At 46.7% G+C, this 17,965-nt stretch overlaps 1 protein-coding gene across 2 annotated transcripts in view; it reads left to right on the top strand.

Annotated features, from left to right (window-relative positions):
• The window catches only part of LOC309327784 (netrin-1-like), a 59,861-nt gene extending 41,896 nt beyond the window's left edge, over positions 1–17,965 (top strand). For both annotated transcript variants that reach the window (XM_081837282.1, XM_081837281.1), the window contains 6 exons: positions 8,374–9,359; positions 10,736–10,924; positions 12,277–12,426; positions 16,547–16,600; positions 16,700–16,780; positions 17,608–17,965. In XM_081837282.1, the coding sequence (XP_081693408.1) occupies positions 8,429–9,359; positions 10,736–10,924; positions 12,277–12,426; positions 16,547–16,600; positions 16,700–16,780; positions 17,608–17,936 (1,734 nt within the window). In that variant the 5' untranslated portion in view covers positions 8,374–8,428 and the 3' untranslated portion in view covers positions 17,937–17,965. The remainder of the gene's footprint in view (positions 1–8,373; positions 9,360–10,735; positions 10,925–12,276; positions 12,427–16,546; positions 16,601–16,699; positions 16,781–17,607) is intronic.

Here is a 17,965-nt window from a genome sequence, read left to right as displayed (position 1 = left end):
TAAATGCCATAACCCCAGCAACATCGCTTTGAATTTTGTGTGGTTGTTTGTCTCTAGCATTTTTTTTTATTTTATCCTGCTATGGCTGTATGCTAATGCAATAAAGGTTTGATTGATTGATTGATTGATTGATTGATTGATTGAGTTGTGTGAATTGGGCTTCAGCAGATATCAGATAGTACCTAATGCTCCCCATTCCCTCACCCCACAGAAATTTGAGTTCCCTTGTTTTGCAGAAACTTGGGGGATTAGCTGGCAACGCTGCATCCTCACATCTCTCCCTAAAACAACAGCTTTTCTTTTATGTTTGACAAATGATTTATTGAGGTTCCAGATGTTTTCGAAACCCCTTTTTTCCAATTTGTCAAAATAGCCTTTGCTACTGGAAGGAGCGGGCTGCAGGAGAAGGAATAATAATAATAATAATAATAATAATAATAATAATAATAATAGAAAGAATAAATTGGTTCCTCCCCTCTCTTTAGTTACTGTGTCAGTTTTTCAACCATAATGATAGAGCTGCCAACATCCGCCCACACCCCAGACTCAGCTTTTAAGTGTTTTTTTTTCCCCTGCCCCTCCATGGCAGGTGTGAAGACAGAACGGTTGTCAGTGGGGATGTTTAGAGTTTCAGAGAGGGGCGTAAAATCGAATTTGGGACGTTTCGCCCTTTGCAGTGGAAAGGGAGAGGGACGGCTTTTATGCGGAGCATTTGAAGCATGCAAAAAAGAACAGAACAGCAGTTGTACTGGTCGAGACTAATGGGGAATACCTGTGATTCATTCCTTTAAAAAGAGGGGGACTCACTCCAGTAGCAGCAGCAGCTTACAACACAGCTTGAAAACCACACTTCCTGACACATACACACACCCCAGCCAAAGAGTATAGGAAGCAGTTGTGTTTTCTGCCTGGCAATGGAAATGCACTCCGCACATGCCCAGAGACATTTTGCCTCTGGTTTCTTTCTTTCTTTCTTTCTTTCTTTCCTTCCTTCCTTCCTTCCTTCCTTCCTTCCTTCCTTCCTTCCTTCTCCTCCTGCTTCCATTTAGCTTGCGAGTGCCTGGGGCAGAGAGCGCTCTCTCATGTCGTGAGTGGTTGGAGTGTTGAGTTAGGACCCAGGACACCAGAATGTAAAAATCCCCATTCAGTCATGAGGTTCAGAGGGGGACTTTGTGCCAGTTGGTGTCTCCTCTGCCTAACATACCTCACAGAGTTGTTGTGAGGATGAAATAGGGAGCGGAACCAGGTACACCATCTTGAGCTCAAGGCAAGGCCTGCATGATGCTACAAGACTGCCGAAGCCGAGTGGGTCTCTGGGGCTAGTCAGTGCCTGTCTGGGAAATGCCATCTTAAGTTCCCTCATGGAAGAGGAGCAAGGCAGAAAAGGAACAAATGAGAAGTTGTTCAATACAAAGTAAATCATCTCCTGCCAGCCAGTGTTTCATGGCCATTAAACTAGTAGAGGAAGATCATCTCTGTGTCCCTTTGCTGGGAGACATGCACTGTAAGGTCTTGTATGTGCTGTGCAGGAAGGAGGGAGACCCGAACTCGGGGCTGACGAGAAGCAAATAACTGATTGATTTGATAACTGTGCTGCTTTTCATTCACACGACTCGCAAAGTGGCTTGCAAACAATAAATAACAATGACATAATAGAACATCACAAATACAACACAAATTGTATTGAATAATAAACAAATCATCAGTAAAGTAATTAAAATTTATATAAAAAAGAAACTATCAACAGAGCAACTAAAAAAACAAGCTAAACAGCACACTTCCATTTTGTTTGGTGTATCCTATACAGCTCTATTATCACAAGCACCAACTAGCGATGTCAATTGGAACTGCGATTACTTTCAACTCAGACCCCATATATTGCATTTACACTTTGGGGCTTCTTGGTGGTGGCTCCTCGCTTGCGAAAGTATTTTTGATTGAGATGCTTCTGTCTGCTTTTTTAGCATGTAAAGACTTGTCCATTTGCTTAGGCATTTGCGGAGCATCAAGAGCATTTACTGACTGAGAGTATGGCAGCTTTTGTAATCTTGTGTTTCTTGCCGCTGCTCTAATTGTGATGTGGATTAATAGTTTTGATTGCTTTTAGCTGACTTTGTATCCTTGTGTATTATCACCTATTTGTTGTATGCTACTGGAATCTATTAGGGAACCTAGAAATCTGCCTTATACTGAATGAGGCTGCTTCCAGACAACCCATTTATCGAGCATTTATCCTGATTTTTTTATTATTTTTTTTGGCAAGGAGATTAGATGGCATTGGCTGTTTAATGAGCATTCATCCTGATTTCTTTGTAAGGGAGTTAGTTGAAGTTACATTGTTACTCTGTCGTGGATGCTTCAGCTGGGATTTAACCTGTGACTATTTGCATACAAAGTACGAATGCAACCACACTGAGCCACAGCCATGATATAAGCTGAGCTGTAGATATGCCAAATAAATAAATAAATAAGTAAAATTCGGCGGGATGGCTGCCGGGTGCTTGCTTTTAAACGTGACTAAATACGGTTTGATTATATTCATATTTAATCCAATTAAATCACTGCAGACGGATTAGGTGTTATTTATGTTCTGGCTGTTCTGAATATCTCTTTTTCTGTCTGTCTGTCTGTCTGTCTGTCTGTCTGTCTGTCTGTCACACACACACACACACAGAGAGAGAGAGAGAGAGAGAGAGGGGTGTACTTTAGGGTCCCCTTGTCACCCCATTTCTGGCTAGAGCCTGGTCATCCAATTTCAGGAAAGTTATTGCAGAGCAGACTCCTACTCATTACTCTCTTGGGGTGGGGGGTTTAAAAAGAATCCACGTGGATGGCCAGTTCCAACACATGTCAGACCCCTAGACCTCCATGGGAGAAATTACAAAAGCAATCCTTGCAGAAGAGGGGAAGATTATGGGGATGGGGGTCTAACCGTGCCTGGGAACAAGGAGCTGCCTGCCCGCCCCTCAGGGAGAAGGAGCCACACACACTGCAGGAGACAGGAGAGACCTCCCTGGTGGCTGAGGAATGCTCCGCAATCAAAGCCCCCAGGCAATTAGTGATTAGTGTGTGTGTGAGGGGGGAGAAATCAGAGACAAGACAGAGGCATCACTTTCCTCTCTTCCAAGGATTATCCCCTATCAAGGGAGAAGAAACAGGAGATCAGGCTTCTAGGGTCGCCAGACCTCCATCAGCGCCTCAGCCCATCCCATAATTGACTGTCTCATTTGAATCTCAAACCTTATTCAGGACCTTCATAAAATAAAATAAAAACACACCCCAAAGCAGTCAATCACAGATTTCACAGTTTGTGGCTTATAGTGTCTTCTCTAATCCCCACACACTGTGTCTTTTTACAAAAATGACACACTAAAAATGCATTTAGTATCTCCTAAAGGTGTTTGGTTAGACAAGGATAACCATGTTCTTCCAGGGGTCCAGTTTGGGAAAGTTCATTAACTCTGGATTTTTGCCAGGTAGGTAAAGGGACCCCTGACCATTAGGTCCAGTCGTGGCCGACTCTGGGGTTGCGGTGCTCATCTTGCTTTATTGGCTGAGGGAGCCAGCGTACAGCTTCTGGGTCATGTGGCCAGCATGACTAAGCTGCTTCTGGCAAACCAGAGCAGCACACGGAAACGCCGTTTACCTTCCCGCCATCTACTTGCACTTTGACGTGCTTTCGAATGACCTGTTAGATATTGCTCTAGTTTAAGATTCATGATTTTGCCTTACAGTCTTGCTCTTTCCGGATTCCATCCTAGCTCTGTTCCAGCCCTCCAGACTATCATCCTGACCTGCCAAGTTTTGCCCTGGCTCCTGCTGGCTCCATTCCCTAACTAATCAGCTTCTGCCTTTGTTCTGGGGTGGGGTGGGGGCATGTGTCCTACTATTTGGCCTCCTGTTTGAAAGGTTGAAGAACCCCCAGAAAGGCGAGCAGGAGGGGTCTTGAAGTTTCCCATTAAAAGTTAACAGCACCAGGGCAGCAAACTGAGAAGACACAGAGGTCACTAGGTCACAATCTCCCTCACTATGCTATATTTTATTTCTGTTTAAATGATACCTGTTATTTCTAACTTTGCATCTGTACCCATGCAAATTTTGTGCAAATGTATCAACCCTTGGGGTGGGTACATTTTCTCATTTTTTTGCTATGCATTCAATAGTAATCCTGCCAGCTTCCTTCAAGCCCTGACCTCTGACCAGCCAGCTGTTGCCCTGATTCTTCCTCTGACCTCTCCCGCAGGTTGTTTCCAGCTGGCATGGTTATATGGTCAACATCTCTAAATTAAAAAGTTGGCAGCTTATTTTTGCATGTACGAATGGCTGCAAAATGCGGTATGGACACATGTAAAGAAGAAATCTCATAGGAGCAGATGTGCTCTGCCTGGAAAGCATTATTAGTCTTCCCTCAGCCTGGATTGCCAGGTATGGGGAACCTGTGGCCCTCCAAGATGTTGTTTGGACTCCAGCACCCATCATCAGGCCCAGCCAGCATGGTTAATGGTAGTCCAACAACATATGTAGTCCAACAACATCTGGAGTGCTGTACTGAGCAAGTTAGGAAGCACTAGATAGAATTACAATGATATCATCTGTGAGTTAGGTGTGGGTGTATCTGGAACCCCTAAGATATATCTTCACTGGCTTTTTGGGTACAAGTTATAATGTCACAGCTGGAGATGTAAGTATTGGCAGTGATATGTGGATGGTACACGTCAAAACTTGTTGAATGAATGTGTTTTGTGTGTTGCTTGCTTTTATTTTTTTTAAAACACACACACACAAACACACATGATGACAAATAATGAACAATGACAGCCAGGCAGAATCTGGTTCACATTAATCAACAATAGGATTGCCAACTTTTCAACCAGTGGCCATAGCTCTGCCTTTTAACACCTGATGGATTCACAGGCATTACAGGGCATAATGTTTCTCCATGTTGATTTCTTGAGATAAAGTCCAGAACACAAAAATCTGGGGTTACGCCTATCTGAGCGTCACTACCCTGCTACTGCCTCTGTAGCTCTGACTTCTTTCAGCATAAAACAAATTCCTTCCAGTAGCACCTTAAAGACCAATTAAGTCAGTTCTTGGTATGAGCTTTCGTGTGCATGCACACTTCTTCAGATACACTGAAACAGAAGTTTCCAGACCCTTCTATATAGTGAGAAGGTGGGGAGGGGTATTACTCAGAAGGGTGGTGGGAATGGGTGATTGGCAGATAGCTGTGATGAGCCTGTTGACGACTCTTAACGACTGCAATAGGTCTTACAGGAAAAAGCAAGGGGTGAAAAGGTGAAAAATGGCTTTGTCATGTATAATGAGATAAGAATCCAAGGTCTTTGTTCAGACCAGGTTTCTCCATGGTTTTAAGTTTGGTGATAAGTTGTAATTCAGCATGTTCACTGCTAAATATATTAATAAGTTGTGAATATAACCAGGCACATCCGTGCTGTGGTTTGGACTTTATACTTATTTTGGAAGGCATGTTGCCTCAAGCTTGAATCATTCTCTGTTTGATAGACGATCGAAAAAATCCCCTATTTTGGGAAATTTTCTGAAGTCACATTAGTTGGTGTTACCTTGTATATATTGTATGCCACTAAACTGAAGATACAATTTAGTAGCTATATAAAGTGTTGTAATCAAATTATTAGCCTGTCATGTTGCTTTTAGGTTGCCATAAGAATAAGCCTGGCAGCATTTCCTTCTGGTTATAACCCTGAGGGACGAAGGTGGTGCTGTGGAATAAACCACAGAGCCTAGGACTTGCTGATCAGAAGGTCAGCGGTTCGAATCTCCGCGATGGTGTGAGCTCTGGTTGCTTGGTCCCAGCTCCTGCCAACCTAGCAGTTCGAAAGCATGTCAAAGTGCAAGTAGATAAATAGGTACCACTCTGGCAGGAAGGTAAACGGCGTTTCCGTGCGCTGCTCTGGTTCGCTAGAAGCGGCTTAGTCATGCTGGCCCCGTGACCCGGAAGCTGTACACCAGCGAGATGAGCGCCGCAACCCCAGAGTCGGCCACGACTGGACCTAATGGTCAGGGGTCCCTTTACCTTTTTAAGGATCAATAGGAACACAGAGAAAATTGAAAATCTGACCTATCCTAACCCACAGATGAGGACTCCTCGATCCCCAGGTTTGGTCGTTGCTAAGAGAAGCCTGCCGCTGCCCCATAGAGAGGGGACAAACTTTTCTCCATTTCCTCTCACCCTCCATACTTTTTTCTGCCCTGAAGTGCAATAGTTGTGGCCTCCTTGGGGAACTAACATGTTTACTCAACCCCCAGCTGTGCTGGCACGCAGGGAAAATTGAGAATTTTGGCTTATCCTAATCCCACAAATTAGCACTCCTTGAGCAGTCATTTATTTTTGGACGCACACCACTCTCAAGTTATACCCTCCTCTCTCTCTACACCCACACCCACACACTAATAACCAGATGCAACCCCTCATTGCTTATTACCTCCTCCCTTTATTTCTCCCCCCCCCCCAGCCCCAGCCCTTGGGACTGGGTTAATTCCCATTCGTGCCTCTACTGTGAAAAGGGGGTTTAAAGCTAGTTTCTCATGCTCATTAAATTCTCATCTATTTGGCTCTTTGGGCCTAGTTTCTAGATTGAAGCGGGTCGTTGAGATATGTGTGTGTGTGAATTATTGTTCCATGAATGATCACAGAGCAAAGAACAGGTGCAACGACAACTTGCAGGGTGTGTGTGCACACACACAGATTCACCTCCCTACTAGTGATTACCAAGGAGTGGCCACCCGCAGGGGCATCCTATTTTGGGGTTTCTACAAATACCCTGTTTATTTAGCAGTATCATACCGCTTTAAGCAGTCCTGGCCTCCCCCAAAGAATTGTGGGAAGTTTGTTAAGGGTGCTGAAGAGTTCTCAGGAGACCACAGATGCCCTCAATTGACAGAGCAGTTTAACAGTCTTCTTCGCAGGGAATTCTGAGAACCGTAGCTCCGTGAGTCACATTTTCCCAGTGGCAAAATATTGTACTTCGAACACTAGGAAAATGTGGCATTTTGCAAGAGGAGTGATATATTGAGGGGGAAACCTTTAGACTGCATGCAGCAGATTAAGAGCCTCACATTTATTGTGTTTTACATATAGTAGTCCTTAAGAGGATGAGAGAGAGAAAAAGTGGGGAAAGGATGGAACTGGGCCCCCTGTGGGCATCCTTTTCATTGTGAATTTGCGCTCATGGTGGTATCGGGTGGTCATACACAATCCCACTTTCAAAACTGTTTGCACCTCACCTGCATAAGTTTTGAGGCAGACATACTGCTCTGTTTCCAATCCATGCATGTCCCATAGCTTCCTGCAGCTAATTATACCAGAAATGTTCCAGTCATTCCTGCCTCTGGCTTAGCCGGGGGGGCAGCTATCCCCCCCCCAATCAATAAAAACCAGTAAATACATAGCAAACTGAGGTTCTGCCCCCTCCAACAAAAGGTCTGCCCCCCACAAAAATCCTGGCTATGCCCATACTATAGAGTACCCCCCCAGATGGCAATGGCATGATAACTTGGGGGGAACATCACTGCACAACTAATAAAGCAGAAAGATGTGTGGATGGTCCAGTATGAATCCACCACTATTACTGCATCAGGGACATGTTGCAGAATATACCCTCAAAAAAAGCACCTGTCTAGGATAGCTCTACGTTGTTGGAGAAATAGTGGGGGTAATCTAGACAGAATGGGGAGAGGTGGTTGTTACTGCAGATATTAATATCGCGTAGCGTGAAGCAACTGGATGCATAAAAACTGACTCCTTTTGCTATAATACATTGTCTATACCCGTAAGTTTGATTCAAGCTTTAAGTGCAGAACTTTCTTCAAAACAGAGCAAAAACATTAAAGATACATCCAAATAATTCCATACAATATCTTGTGCATGTCCAGCACAGGCTCAGCATCTTATAAGAAACAAAAGATAATTCCAAACAGACCTAGAAACAAATTTCTCTCTCCTTTTAGCCTGGAGTGGCATTCACATTCCAGAGAGGCTCATTTTCACATCCTTACTCCCACAGAGCCTGAGAACAAAGACTACAGCCACCACGCCTCCAAGATGGCGAATTTGCAGTTCAGTAGCCTCCCATGTGATCTAAAGTTAAACACCTCATCAGAACTAGCAAAGAACAATAATAGTTAATTATCAACCCATCTAGGAGCTCAGAAAGCTTAATATAAAACTCCTGGGAAATCCCCAGGTTAAAGCCTTCAGCAATACGCATTCAGGTATTCTCCATTTCTGTGTGAATTAAGCAATTACACATAACAGTTGTGACCTTTTCTTCTTCCCTGATTGTCAACAGCAGTCCAACTACAACTATTATCTCCCTCCTTCTTTTCCAGGTGATGTATAGTTAGCTTTCGACTCTTGGCTCATTCCCCTCCTGCCCCCCTAGAGATGCTTCACTTCCCATGGGGCTTTGCAGTTTTCCTCCCATTCCTCCTGGGCCTGGCGTCGGACCCTCGTGATCCCTGCTACGATGCCAACCATCACCCGCACTACTGCCTCCCTGAACTCTCCGAAGTGGCCTCGGGGCGCCTGGTGGAAGCATCCAGCACGTGCGGGAACCCTCCCGGACGACTGTGCGCCTTCCGGGACTCCGCCGACCCAGCCTCGAAATTCTGCCAGCGCTGCAAAGAAAACGCCCACTTGCCAGAGTTCCTCACCGACGCCGAGGGCAGCGCCACTTGCTGGTGGTCCCAGCCGGGGGCTAACGCCACACTGACTTTGGCTCTAGGGCGCCGGGTGGAAGTTCTCTACGTGGCTCTGCGGTTCTGCTCCCCACGGCCAGAGTCCCTTGCAATTTACAAGTCGATGGACTACGGGCGCACCTGGGTGCCCTTCCAGTTCTTCTCCACCCACTGCCGGCGGCGTTACCATTTGCCGCCAACCACCGCCATCCTGAAGGCCATGGAGCACGAGGCGGCTTGTGTCGAAGCCCAAACGGCCCCCAAGCCTCTGACTGGGGGGCTGGTGGCCTTTATGCCCCTGGCAGGCCGTCCCTCTGCCAGGATGTTTGAGTACAGCCCCGTGCTCCAGGACTGGGTCACAGCCACTGACCTCCGCGTGTCGTTCGACCGCACGCACCCGACACGGACGCTGGGGTTGCGGAGGAAGGAGGCATCTTACGGAGTGGCCGAGCTGCAGGTTGGGGCCCGGTGCAAATGCAACGGACACGCCTCGCGGTGCGCAGCCGGCCGGGACGGAGGGGCGCCCCAGTGCGAGTGCCGCCACAACACAGCCGGGCTGGAGTGCGACACCTGCAAAGCCTTCTACTGGGACAGGCCTTGGCAGCGGGCAACCCCCAAAGACGCACATGAGTGTGTGGGTGAGGCAGAGGGAGAGGCTGAGCGTGCAAGGCCGAGAGTTACTGTGTGTCCACAGCCGGGCTGGGCTGCTCATTTAGAGCTCATCCACATTTCCTTTCGTGACACATTTCTAGGCACAAGTCCGGGTTTTCCTGGTCCGTGTCTGAGCGGGTTTCCTCTCCAGAGCTGTGGCTTAACAATCAATCCCTCTTCACAGGGAACTCTAGGAATTGTAGTCCTGTGAGGCCATTAGGGGTCTCTGAACAGCCTTTAAGCAGCTACAGCTCCCATCATTCCATAGGGGTAGCCATGGCTGTGGCATCACAGCATTTTAAATTTACGGTGTGATTGTGGCCCAAGTTTCCTTGGGCCCCCTCTTCCAAGATTTAGCTTTGTGTATTAGAACGTAGACCTGCTCACATTCTTACAACCATGTTTAACAGCCTTGAGGGCTTTTGCAGCACAATTCCACGTATCACAGAACTGTAGAGTTGGGAGGGACCACAAGGATCATCCCACAGGGGGGGACAATTTAATTTTTAAGGGGGGCAGTTCAAGAATGAGTTATTAACAGTTAATGGCCTTTTAGGCTTCCTCCATGTGAATAGGAGTTCACTTTTTGAGGAATAAGAATTATATGCCACGGGGGGTGGGGGGAGGATCAGGATTTTAGAGATGCTTAGGTGGGGCATGGCCAAAAAAAAATTGGGAACCACTGATTTCTAGTCCAATCCCCAGCAATTAAAGGATCCTTTTGCCCAATGTGGGGCTGCAAGCCATGACCCTGAGTCTCATGCTCTATCAGCTGGGCAGAGGTTGGGAATCTCAGGCCAGGGGAGCCAAATGTGGCCCTCCAGGCCTCTCTACCTGGCCCTTGGGGCTTTCTCCAGGCCACACCCACTCCCCAAGCACGCATCCCACTTGCCCTGCTTTCCACCCCTCCTTAGGTGTTTTTGCCTGGCTAGAATGTGTCTTTGCTTCTTGCTTGCCTGGATGAAAGGAAGGCAGAGGTATGCGAGCGTGTGAAGAAACAAGCCACTGTACAAAAGAAAACTTGACATTCTTTTGCTTCTGGCCCTGCCCAGCACTGATTTGTGCCCCCTGGGTGGTTGCCTAGAAGAGAATGTGGCCCTCAGGATGAATAAGTTTCTCCACCCATGGTTTCGAGTATTGGACCATTATCACTGGTCCAGGCTCTCGGACAAAGGTGTACCCTGACTACTGGCAGGGCCGGCCTTTGTTCAAGGAGAAATTGGGGACTGGGGCATGCATCTACAGAGGTGAGGGGCTCCAGGGGTGCAGGGGGTGATGGGGGTTCTTGGGTGGGGAAGAATTTTCCACAGGGTTGGGAGGGGGCAGCTGGCAGAGCTGACAGACCCCCTTCCTGCGTCCTCAGCTTGCGACTGCCACCTCCACTCCCACCGTTGCCGGTTCAGCATGGAGCTCTTCGAACTCTCGGGGCGCCGAAGTGGTGGGATCTGCTTGAACTGCCGCCACCACACAGCAGGGCGCCACTGCCAGTACTGCCTGCCAGGCTTCAAGCGTGACCTCAGCAGGCCCATGGTGAGCAGCAAGGCCTGTAAAGGTGAGTGAGGTTTGTAGGGGCACCACACCAGTGGAACCCGAAGAAGGGGACGTACCTGGGTGGGCTTAGCCCTGTCAATGTCCAATAAGCCACAAGGGAAATAAGAGAAAGTGAGGGGACAGCCTCCTGACAGCCTGGATTTATTTGTCCCTCTCACGCTGCCCGGAATTCTGGAAAAAATTGTATCTGTGTAAGGTTTTTGGGTATGTTGATCTCCTGCTCCCCTAAAATGGCCACACTTAGAATTAGGGAGAAGCACGGAGAGTTAGGCTGCTACTAGATTACCAGATGGGTGTTTATGGTGTAATAAATGCTGTGCAGGTACTTTTTTTTTAATGTTGGCATCATCAAAGCACCAGCCCACATTGTTTTTCATATTTAATCTGGATTTCACCATCGGAAATCCATTAATTAAGAGCAACCCACTGTATTTCTGCAGTCACCACTGGTGTGGAAGCTTGATAGTGTGTCTTTTGGGGGGGGCAGCTCAGTGAGTAGTCCCTAGGGCCATGCACCCCTTCCATTTGCTCCTCACCTGAGCACAGCTTCGTCCCTTTGTTTTTGACATCTCACATGATACGAGCTGGGCTGTTTCCACTGTTTGCCACATTCTGAAGGCGTGTCAGAATCGAACAATCCATGTTGTAGGGGGTTTTCTCTCAGGATCTCAGCACGTGGGAGGAACTATCTTGGAGGCTGTCAGCACCTAACCCTACCTCACAGGGCTGTTGTGGGGAATTAAATGAAGGGGAGAACCATGTACACCACCTTGTTCTCTTTGGAGAAAAGGTAGGATATAAAGCAAATTAATTTTTAAAAAACCAGTGTGCTACCTCTGTCAATGTTACATCTGCAAAACCTGAATATCACAAGTCAAGTTAGCAACCTTCCCCCTTCCACTGAGGGAAAAGTCCTTCAGCTAGCTTCTATGTAAGTTGATGTGACCTTCATGGCTTCTTCCACCAGGGCATCTTGGGAAATGTAGTTTTATGAGAGTCCTCAGAATTCTCAGAGAACCTTGCAGCTTTCTCATTCTTGGGTAGAGAATGCTGTGATATTTACAGTGGTAGCATAGGCATGTCTGAATCCTTTCGATTTTGGAGTCTACAACTTGAGACTTATAACCTTTACCTAAATTGTGTGTGGCGGGAGGGGGGGGGTGGAGAGGAGAGAGTCTTAATAGGCCCTCCGCCTGGGGCACAGCAGTAAGAAAGTCTACACAGCACTGGAGTAACTAACAATGGCACCTTCTCAGAAGACCATGCTGGGAGAGGGAGGGGCAGACCAGTTTCAGAGAAGCTCGCAGCATTCTAAGCCACTAACACTGTCTCCCCATTTTGTTTCCTCTCCAGCCTGCCAGTGTCATCCCATTGGAGCTGTTGGCACCATTTGCAACCAGACCACAGGGCAGTGCCAGTGCAAGAATGGAGTCACCGGCCTGACCTGCAACCGCTGTGCTCCAGGTTTCCAGCAAAGCCGAAGCGCCCATGCCCCCTGCATGCGTAAGTGCGGCCACTTTTCCTGACCCTGCTTAGAACCGGCCGTTCATGACGGTTCAGTCAAAAAGGCTATGACACCCGTCTGAGCCACTGCTTAATTCCTGGAGGTCAGAAACCTCCATTTCTGGATGTTCAGAACTGAGTACTGATGCTTGCGTACCCAAAATGGTATCACCCGTGCTAAACAGAGTGGTTTCAGCAGCCTTTGGCAGAAGTGCGATATGAAGCGGGGGGGTGGGGGTGGGGGGGTGGGGGGGCGGGGAGGCTAACAGAGACACCCCCCCCACAAAACACCCCAATGGGGACTGAGCATGCTCAGTAGCCACAGAATGCTGACTGAGGCTGTGTACGTACAATATTACAGTTTACTCCAGCTCCAGTGCACACCCACAGCTAGTGACTGAAGCCGAGCACACATAACGTTAGCCACAATCCATATGTGCCCTGTAGTTTCCTGAGAAACATCGCTGTTGATGCGTTTTCCTTAAACCAGCTGCCATCTGGTTTGAAAACGTAAGCCACAGTTGAGCTGAGGTGTGTACGTCAAAGATAGTTATTGCACATGTGCAGATGACAGCTTCATTGGAGTTGCAGTGGGGGGGCTGTTGCAGGCATGGGGAAACATAGCAGGGAACAAGCATCAGATGAAGACATCTTCTCCCCCTCGCTGGTGTGTACAGCAATTTTTTTTAAGAAAGTCTTGAAACGCAGTGAGAGGGGCTTGGCCTTGGTGCATTTCAAGCTGCTAATGTGGACATAGCCTGATGGTTGGAGGGAAATGACAATAAATCCTGTTGGGAGGAAAAAATAGAATGGAGTATCCTATGGGGGGGATGGCAGACTGGCTGGAAAACTGGATAGGAGCACTTGACACTCCTGTAACATAGACTACATCTTGGGGCCCTTTATTTTCTACCCAGTGTCTGGTTGTGGGCATCTGCATATGGTTTTCAGTACAATAAAAACAGAAAGTCTTAAAAACAAAACAAACAAAAAAACACACCCTCAAAAACAAAAAAAGTTCCACTCAGTAACAAAATACAACTTCCGAAAGATTGAGTTAAAGTAAAGCACTCAATTGTACATTATATACTCAATTTGTAGGTTTAAAAACATAAAGATAAACTTTAAATATTCCATAAAATAAAATATACACTACAGGCAAATATTAAGAATGCAGTCCTATGGTTGTGGGCCAAATGCCTGTTAAATGTAAATGCTCCTTAAAGGAATCATCCAGACATATTCAACATAAAATCCTCTTCAGTGACCAGACATTTGTAATCTAACACAGTAGTATCTATAAAGAATAGTGGTTAGTGCTGTACCTTGGCTGCGGTGGAGGGTGGGGGGAAGGCTTAAACACATGGACACATCCCAAGACATTGTCTTATCATAAAGACTTCAGAACTGGAGTATATATGAAACTTCTCCAGTGCAAGGTATTTAAATCCTGCACAGGAAATGAAAATATAAATTCTTGGAATTAAAATAAAGTATGCACGCGATAAGGGGTGCATCCTTAATATTTGTCCGCTGTATATATTTCACCTTATGGAATATTAAGAGTTTGTTTTTATGTTAGCATAACCTACAACTGAGAATGTTTTACCTTAACTGTGTCTTTTTGAAGTTTTGAAAACTCAATAAAGTTGCTGCCGCCACCTCACTGCTGTATTCTGTTCAATATGGTACCAAGGCAATATCCTTTTCTATATTAAAAGTTTCATAAGCTAGCCCTATCTTTCCCCTGATCCCAGTGTAGTAATATAACAGCGACTATATTTTTCAGTGGTTGCCCATTTGTGGGATGCTGTCTCCAGGGAACCATGACTCGTACTGTCATTGTCAATTTTTAGGAGCCAGAGTAAGACATTTTTATTTACCCAAGCTTTGGGTGGTTAAATTAGCCTCTATTGCACAGCTCATCTTTTAGTGGGGTGAGGTAGGACTTGTCTTCCTTATGGCATTGCTGGGTGAGTATTTTAGGAATTTTGGCTTTTAATTGATTTTCTCTGTTTGTATTTTATGTTGCTGTAATGTTGCTTTGATATATTTGATATATTTGATATATTTTGATATATAGCAGTTCGAAAGCATGGCAAAGTGCAAGTAGATAAATAGGTACCACTCCAGCGGGAAGGTAAACATCGTTTCCGTGTGCTGCTCTGGTTTCGCCAGAAGCGGCTTAGTCATGCTAGCCACATGACCCGGAAAAACTGTCTGCGGACAAACGTCGGCTCCCTCGGCCAGTAAAGCGAGATGAGCGCTGCAACCTCAGAGTCGGCCACGACTGGACCTAATGGTCAGGGGTCCCTTTACCTTTACCTTTATTCCCCTCACAAAGCAACAAGATCCAGGGTGGTTTAACAGTCAAGCCTTCTTCCCTGTGAACTCTGGGAATCGTAGCTCTCTGAGGGGAATAGCATACCCTCCAACATTTATCTGATGAAAATAGGGACGTCCCATTCCATAATAATTTTACTATCATACCCCATCCATCTGACTGGGTGGAGTATAAAACATTAAACATTTTCAAAAAAACAACTTCCTTATACAGGGCTGCCTTCAATGGCTCAGCGGTTGGAAAACTCTGTACAGTACTAGGGTTTCCATACGTCCGGAATTTCTCTGACATAGCTGGCAAATTGGCGTTGGAAACAGTGTCCGGGTGGAAACTGCTAAAATGTCTGGGGAAATGCGAGTGTATGGCAGCACCTATGTCAGCAAAAAAAAGTCTCGACAACTTTTCTGGCTGGATTTTCACTTTTTGAAATATGGCAACCCTACTCTGTACCCTCAACATTTCTCCAATTAAAATAGGGACGTTCTAAGGAAAAGTGGGACATTCTGGGATCAAATTAAACCAGGACGGCTTCTCTAAATCAGGGACTGTCCTTGGAAAATAGAGACACTTGGAGGATTTGGAATAGAGGTTCCTTAATGAACCCTCAGCATCCTTAGCAAACTACAGTTCCCAGGATTCTTTGGGGCAAGCCCTGACTGTTTAAAGGGGTATGGTGCAGCTTTAAATGTATAATGCAGAAGAAGAAGAAGAATATCCTGCCAATGGTGGTGAACGGAAAGCCCCTCCAATAACCTTTCCGTCACTCCAGTTACAGATAGGTAGCCGTGTTGGTCTGCCATAGTCAAAACAAAAAATTCCTTCCAGTAGCACCTTAAAGACCAACTAAGTTAGTTCTAGGTATGAGCTTTCGTGTGCATGCACACTTCTTCAGATACACTGAAACAGAAGTCACCAGACCCTTCTATATAGTGGGAAGGTGGGGAGGGGTATTACTCAGAAGGGTGGTGGGAATGGGTGATTGGCAGATAGCTGTGATGAGCCTGTTGACTCATACCTAGAACTAACTTAGTTGGTCTTTAAGGTGCTACTGAAAGGAATTTTTTGTTTTGACTTTCCGTCACTGTTCTGGAATGAGAAGGCGCTTTGAGAGGCTCTGCCTCCAAGTAGTTGCTAAAACAGGAAATGAGGTCATAGCTGTGGAAGCACATGTGTTCCAGAGAACCTTTGATCTTTTATCTTTCTGCAGGCGATGCTATATCAGGAAATAACTTCATAGGTAGTGTAAAGATCCCATCTGTAATGGAACTGATGCTGAAGCCTGTGAGATAGCCAAGCTCTGGCCTTCAAGCAGTGCCATTCAATTCGGGTGTGGGTGATTCATTACTACTACTAATAATAATAATATTCTCTTGAGGTCTCATGTGCAATACTGAGGGTGGTCAGCATCAGTTTGGGTGGGGAGGGTGTGGGTGACACCCAGTCAAAACATGGAATCCAGCGTAGAGCTGAGGAATACTGTGAGTGACAAGTTCTTCATCATTCTGTAATCAAAAGCAGAATAACAGATCTAAAAACAAGTTGGTGCAGCTAGACTTAGCTGCGCAAATGCCGTGCATTTAAAGCACATGGCTGCTCCCAAATAATCCCGAGAAACTATAGTTTACCCCTCCCAGAGCTGCAATTCACAGAACATTTAACAAACTACAGTTCCCAGAATTCTTGTCTCACCAAGTTTTTCTCTCTTCTGGGCGAGGAATGTTCTTTACTTTAGAAAATCAAAATCGAATGGCTTCTTCTATATCTTCCCTCCCACAGGGATCCAGGAAGTGATGACAACGACAGTCAGCCCGCCACAGGAGTGGAATGCAGGTGAGAAGGAATGAGTGGGGAGGGAAGCGAATTTTTATTTTGCTGGAAGGTTGATTTGGGAGGTGGTTTTACACCAGCTTAACCTGATCCATTCAATAGGTACTGAATGTCAGACCCACTGTAAGCCACCGCGAGGACGGGTCCAGATGAACCTGAGGAACTACTGCAAAAAGGATTACGGTAATTCACACTCGTGTCTGAAACCGCAGCTCCCCACACCCTTTCAGTTCTCTGCCACCACTGTGTGAAGTTGTTTTTTACAAATGAGCGAAAAGGAGGTTGAACCCAGAAGTGATGCCAGAGACCTCTGACATAGCTCATTGGGTAGAGCATCAGACTCTCAATCTCAGGTTCGTGGGTTCAAAGCCCAAGTTGGGCAAAAGATTCCTACATGGCAGGGGGGTGGGCCCTTCCAACTCTACAATTCTGTAATTCACCTTTTCTCTTCCCCCCCCCAAAAAAAAACCCCAGCCAGGAAGCCCTAGGGCCATGAACTATCCTAAGTGTAGGAAAGATTATAGTTTTGAAATGGGAAACCCTGGAAAACCCCACCTTTAAAGGAAATGTAAGGTGAGATGTGCAGGCTTGTTCATGACATAGTTCCCACTATCTGCACATCATTGCTGGAAGCACAAGCCTTCTGGAAAGTATTGGGGTTTTTTTTGCAAGGGATGACATGCCCAGCAATGACATCACAGGCTTGAAAATGGGGGCCAGGAGACGCTCCATCTTCTGGGGAGGGAAGAACACAACAACTTACAAAGGGGGTGAAAGGTCCCACGTTCAATCCCAGGCATCTCCGGGTAGGGCCAGGAATGGTCCTCTGCCTGAATCCCTGGAGAGCGACAGCCAATCAGTGTAGACAATACTGATGGAGGTGAACCAATCGTCTCACTCAGTATAAGCCTTGTCCTTGTGTGTGTGACGCCATAGCTGCAGGGCAACACCATGCAACCATTTGTTGCGACTTCCCAAGGGTCATTTCTTCCTTTTTCTGCCCCTGCCAGTTCTCCGTGCGCAGCTGTTGTCCATGGAGAAGTCGGGCACGTGGTGGCAGTTCACGGCCTCGGTCCTCACCGTCTACCGCCAGCGCCGAGTGCCCATTCGGCGGGGCGAGCAGCCGCTCTGGGTGCCTGAGCAGGACCTGGCATGCCGCTGCCTCCACCTCCAAGTCGGCAAATCTTACCTGGTGATTGGCAACGATGAGGAGTCGCCCGACCCTGCCCGGTTAATCCTCGACAAAAACAGCCTGGCCCTGCCTTGGAGGGACGCCTGGGCACACAAACTGCGCAGTTTCCAGCAGCAAAGCAGGCGTGGGAAATGCAGACTCAGCTGAATGAGCACGGGGGGGGGAGGGGGGAGAGC

Source organism: Podarcis erhardii, assembly GCF_964252035.2.
Source record: "Podarcis erhardii genome assembly, chromosome: 13".
Classification (NCBI taxonomy): Eukaryota; Metazoa; Chordata; class Lepidosauria; order Squamata; family Lacertidae; genus Podarcis; species Podarcis erhardii.
This window is presented reverse-complemented; position numbering and strand designations above follow the sequence as displayed.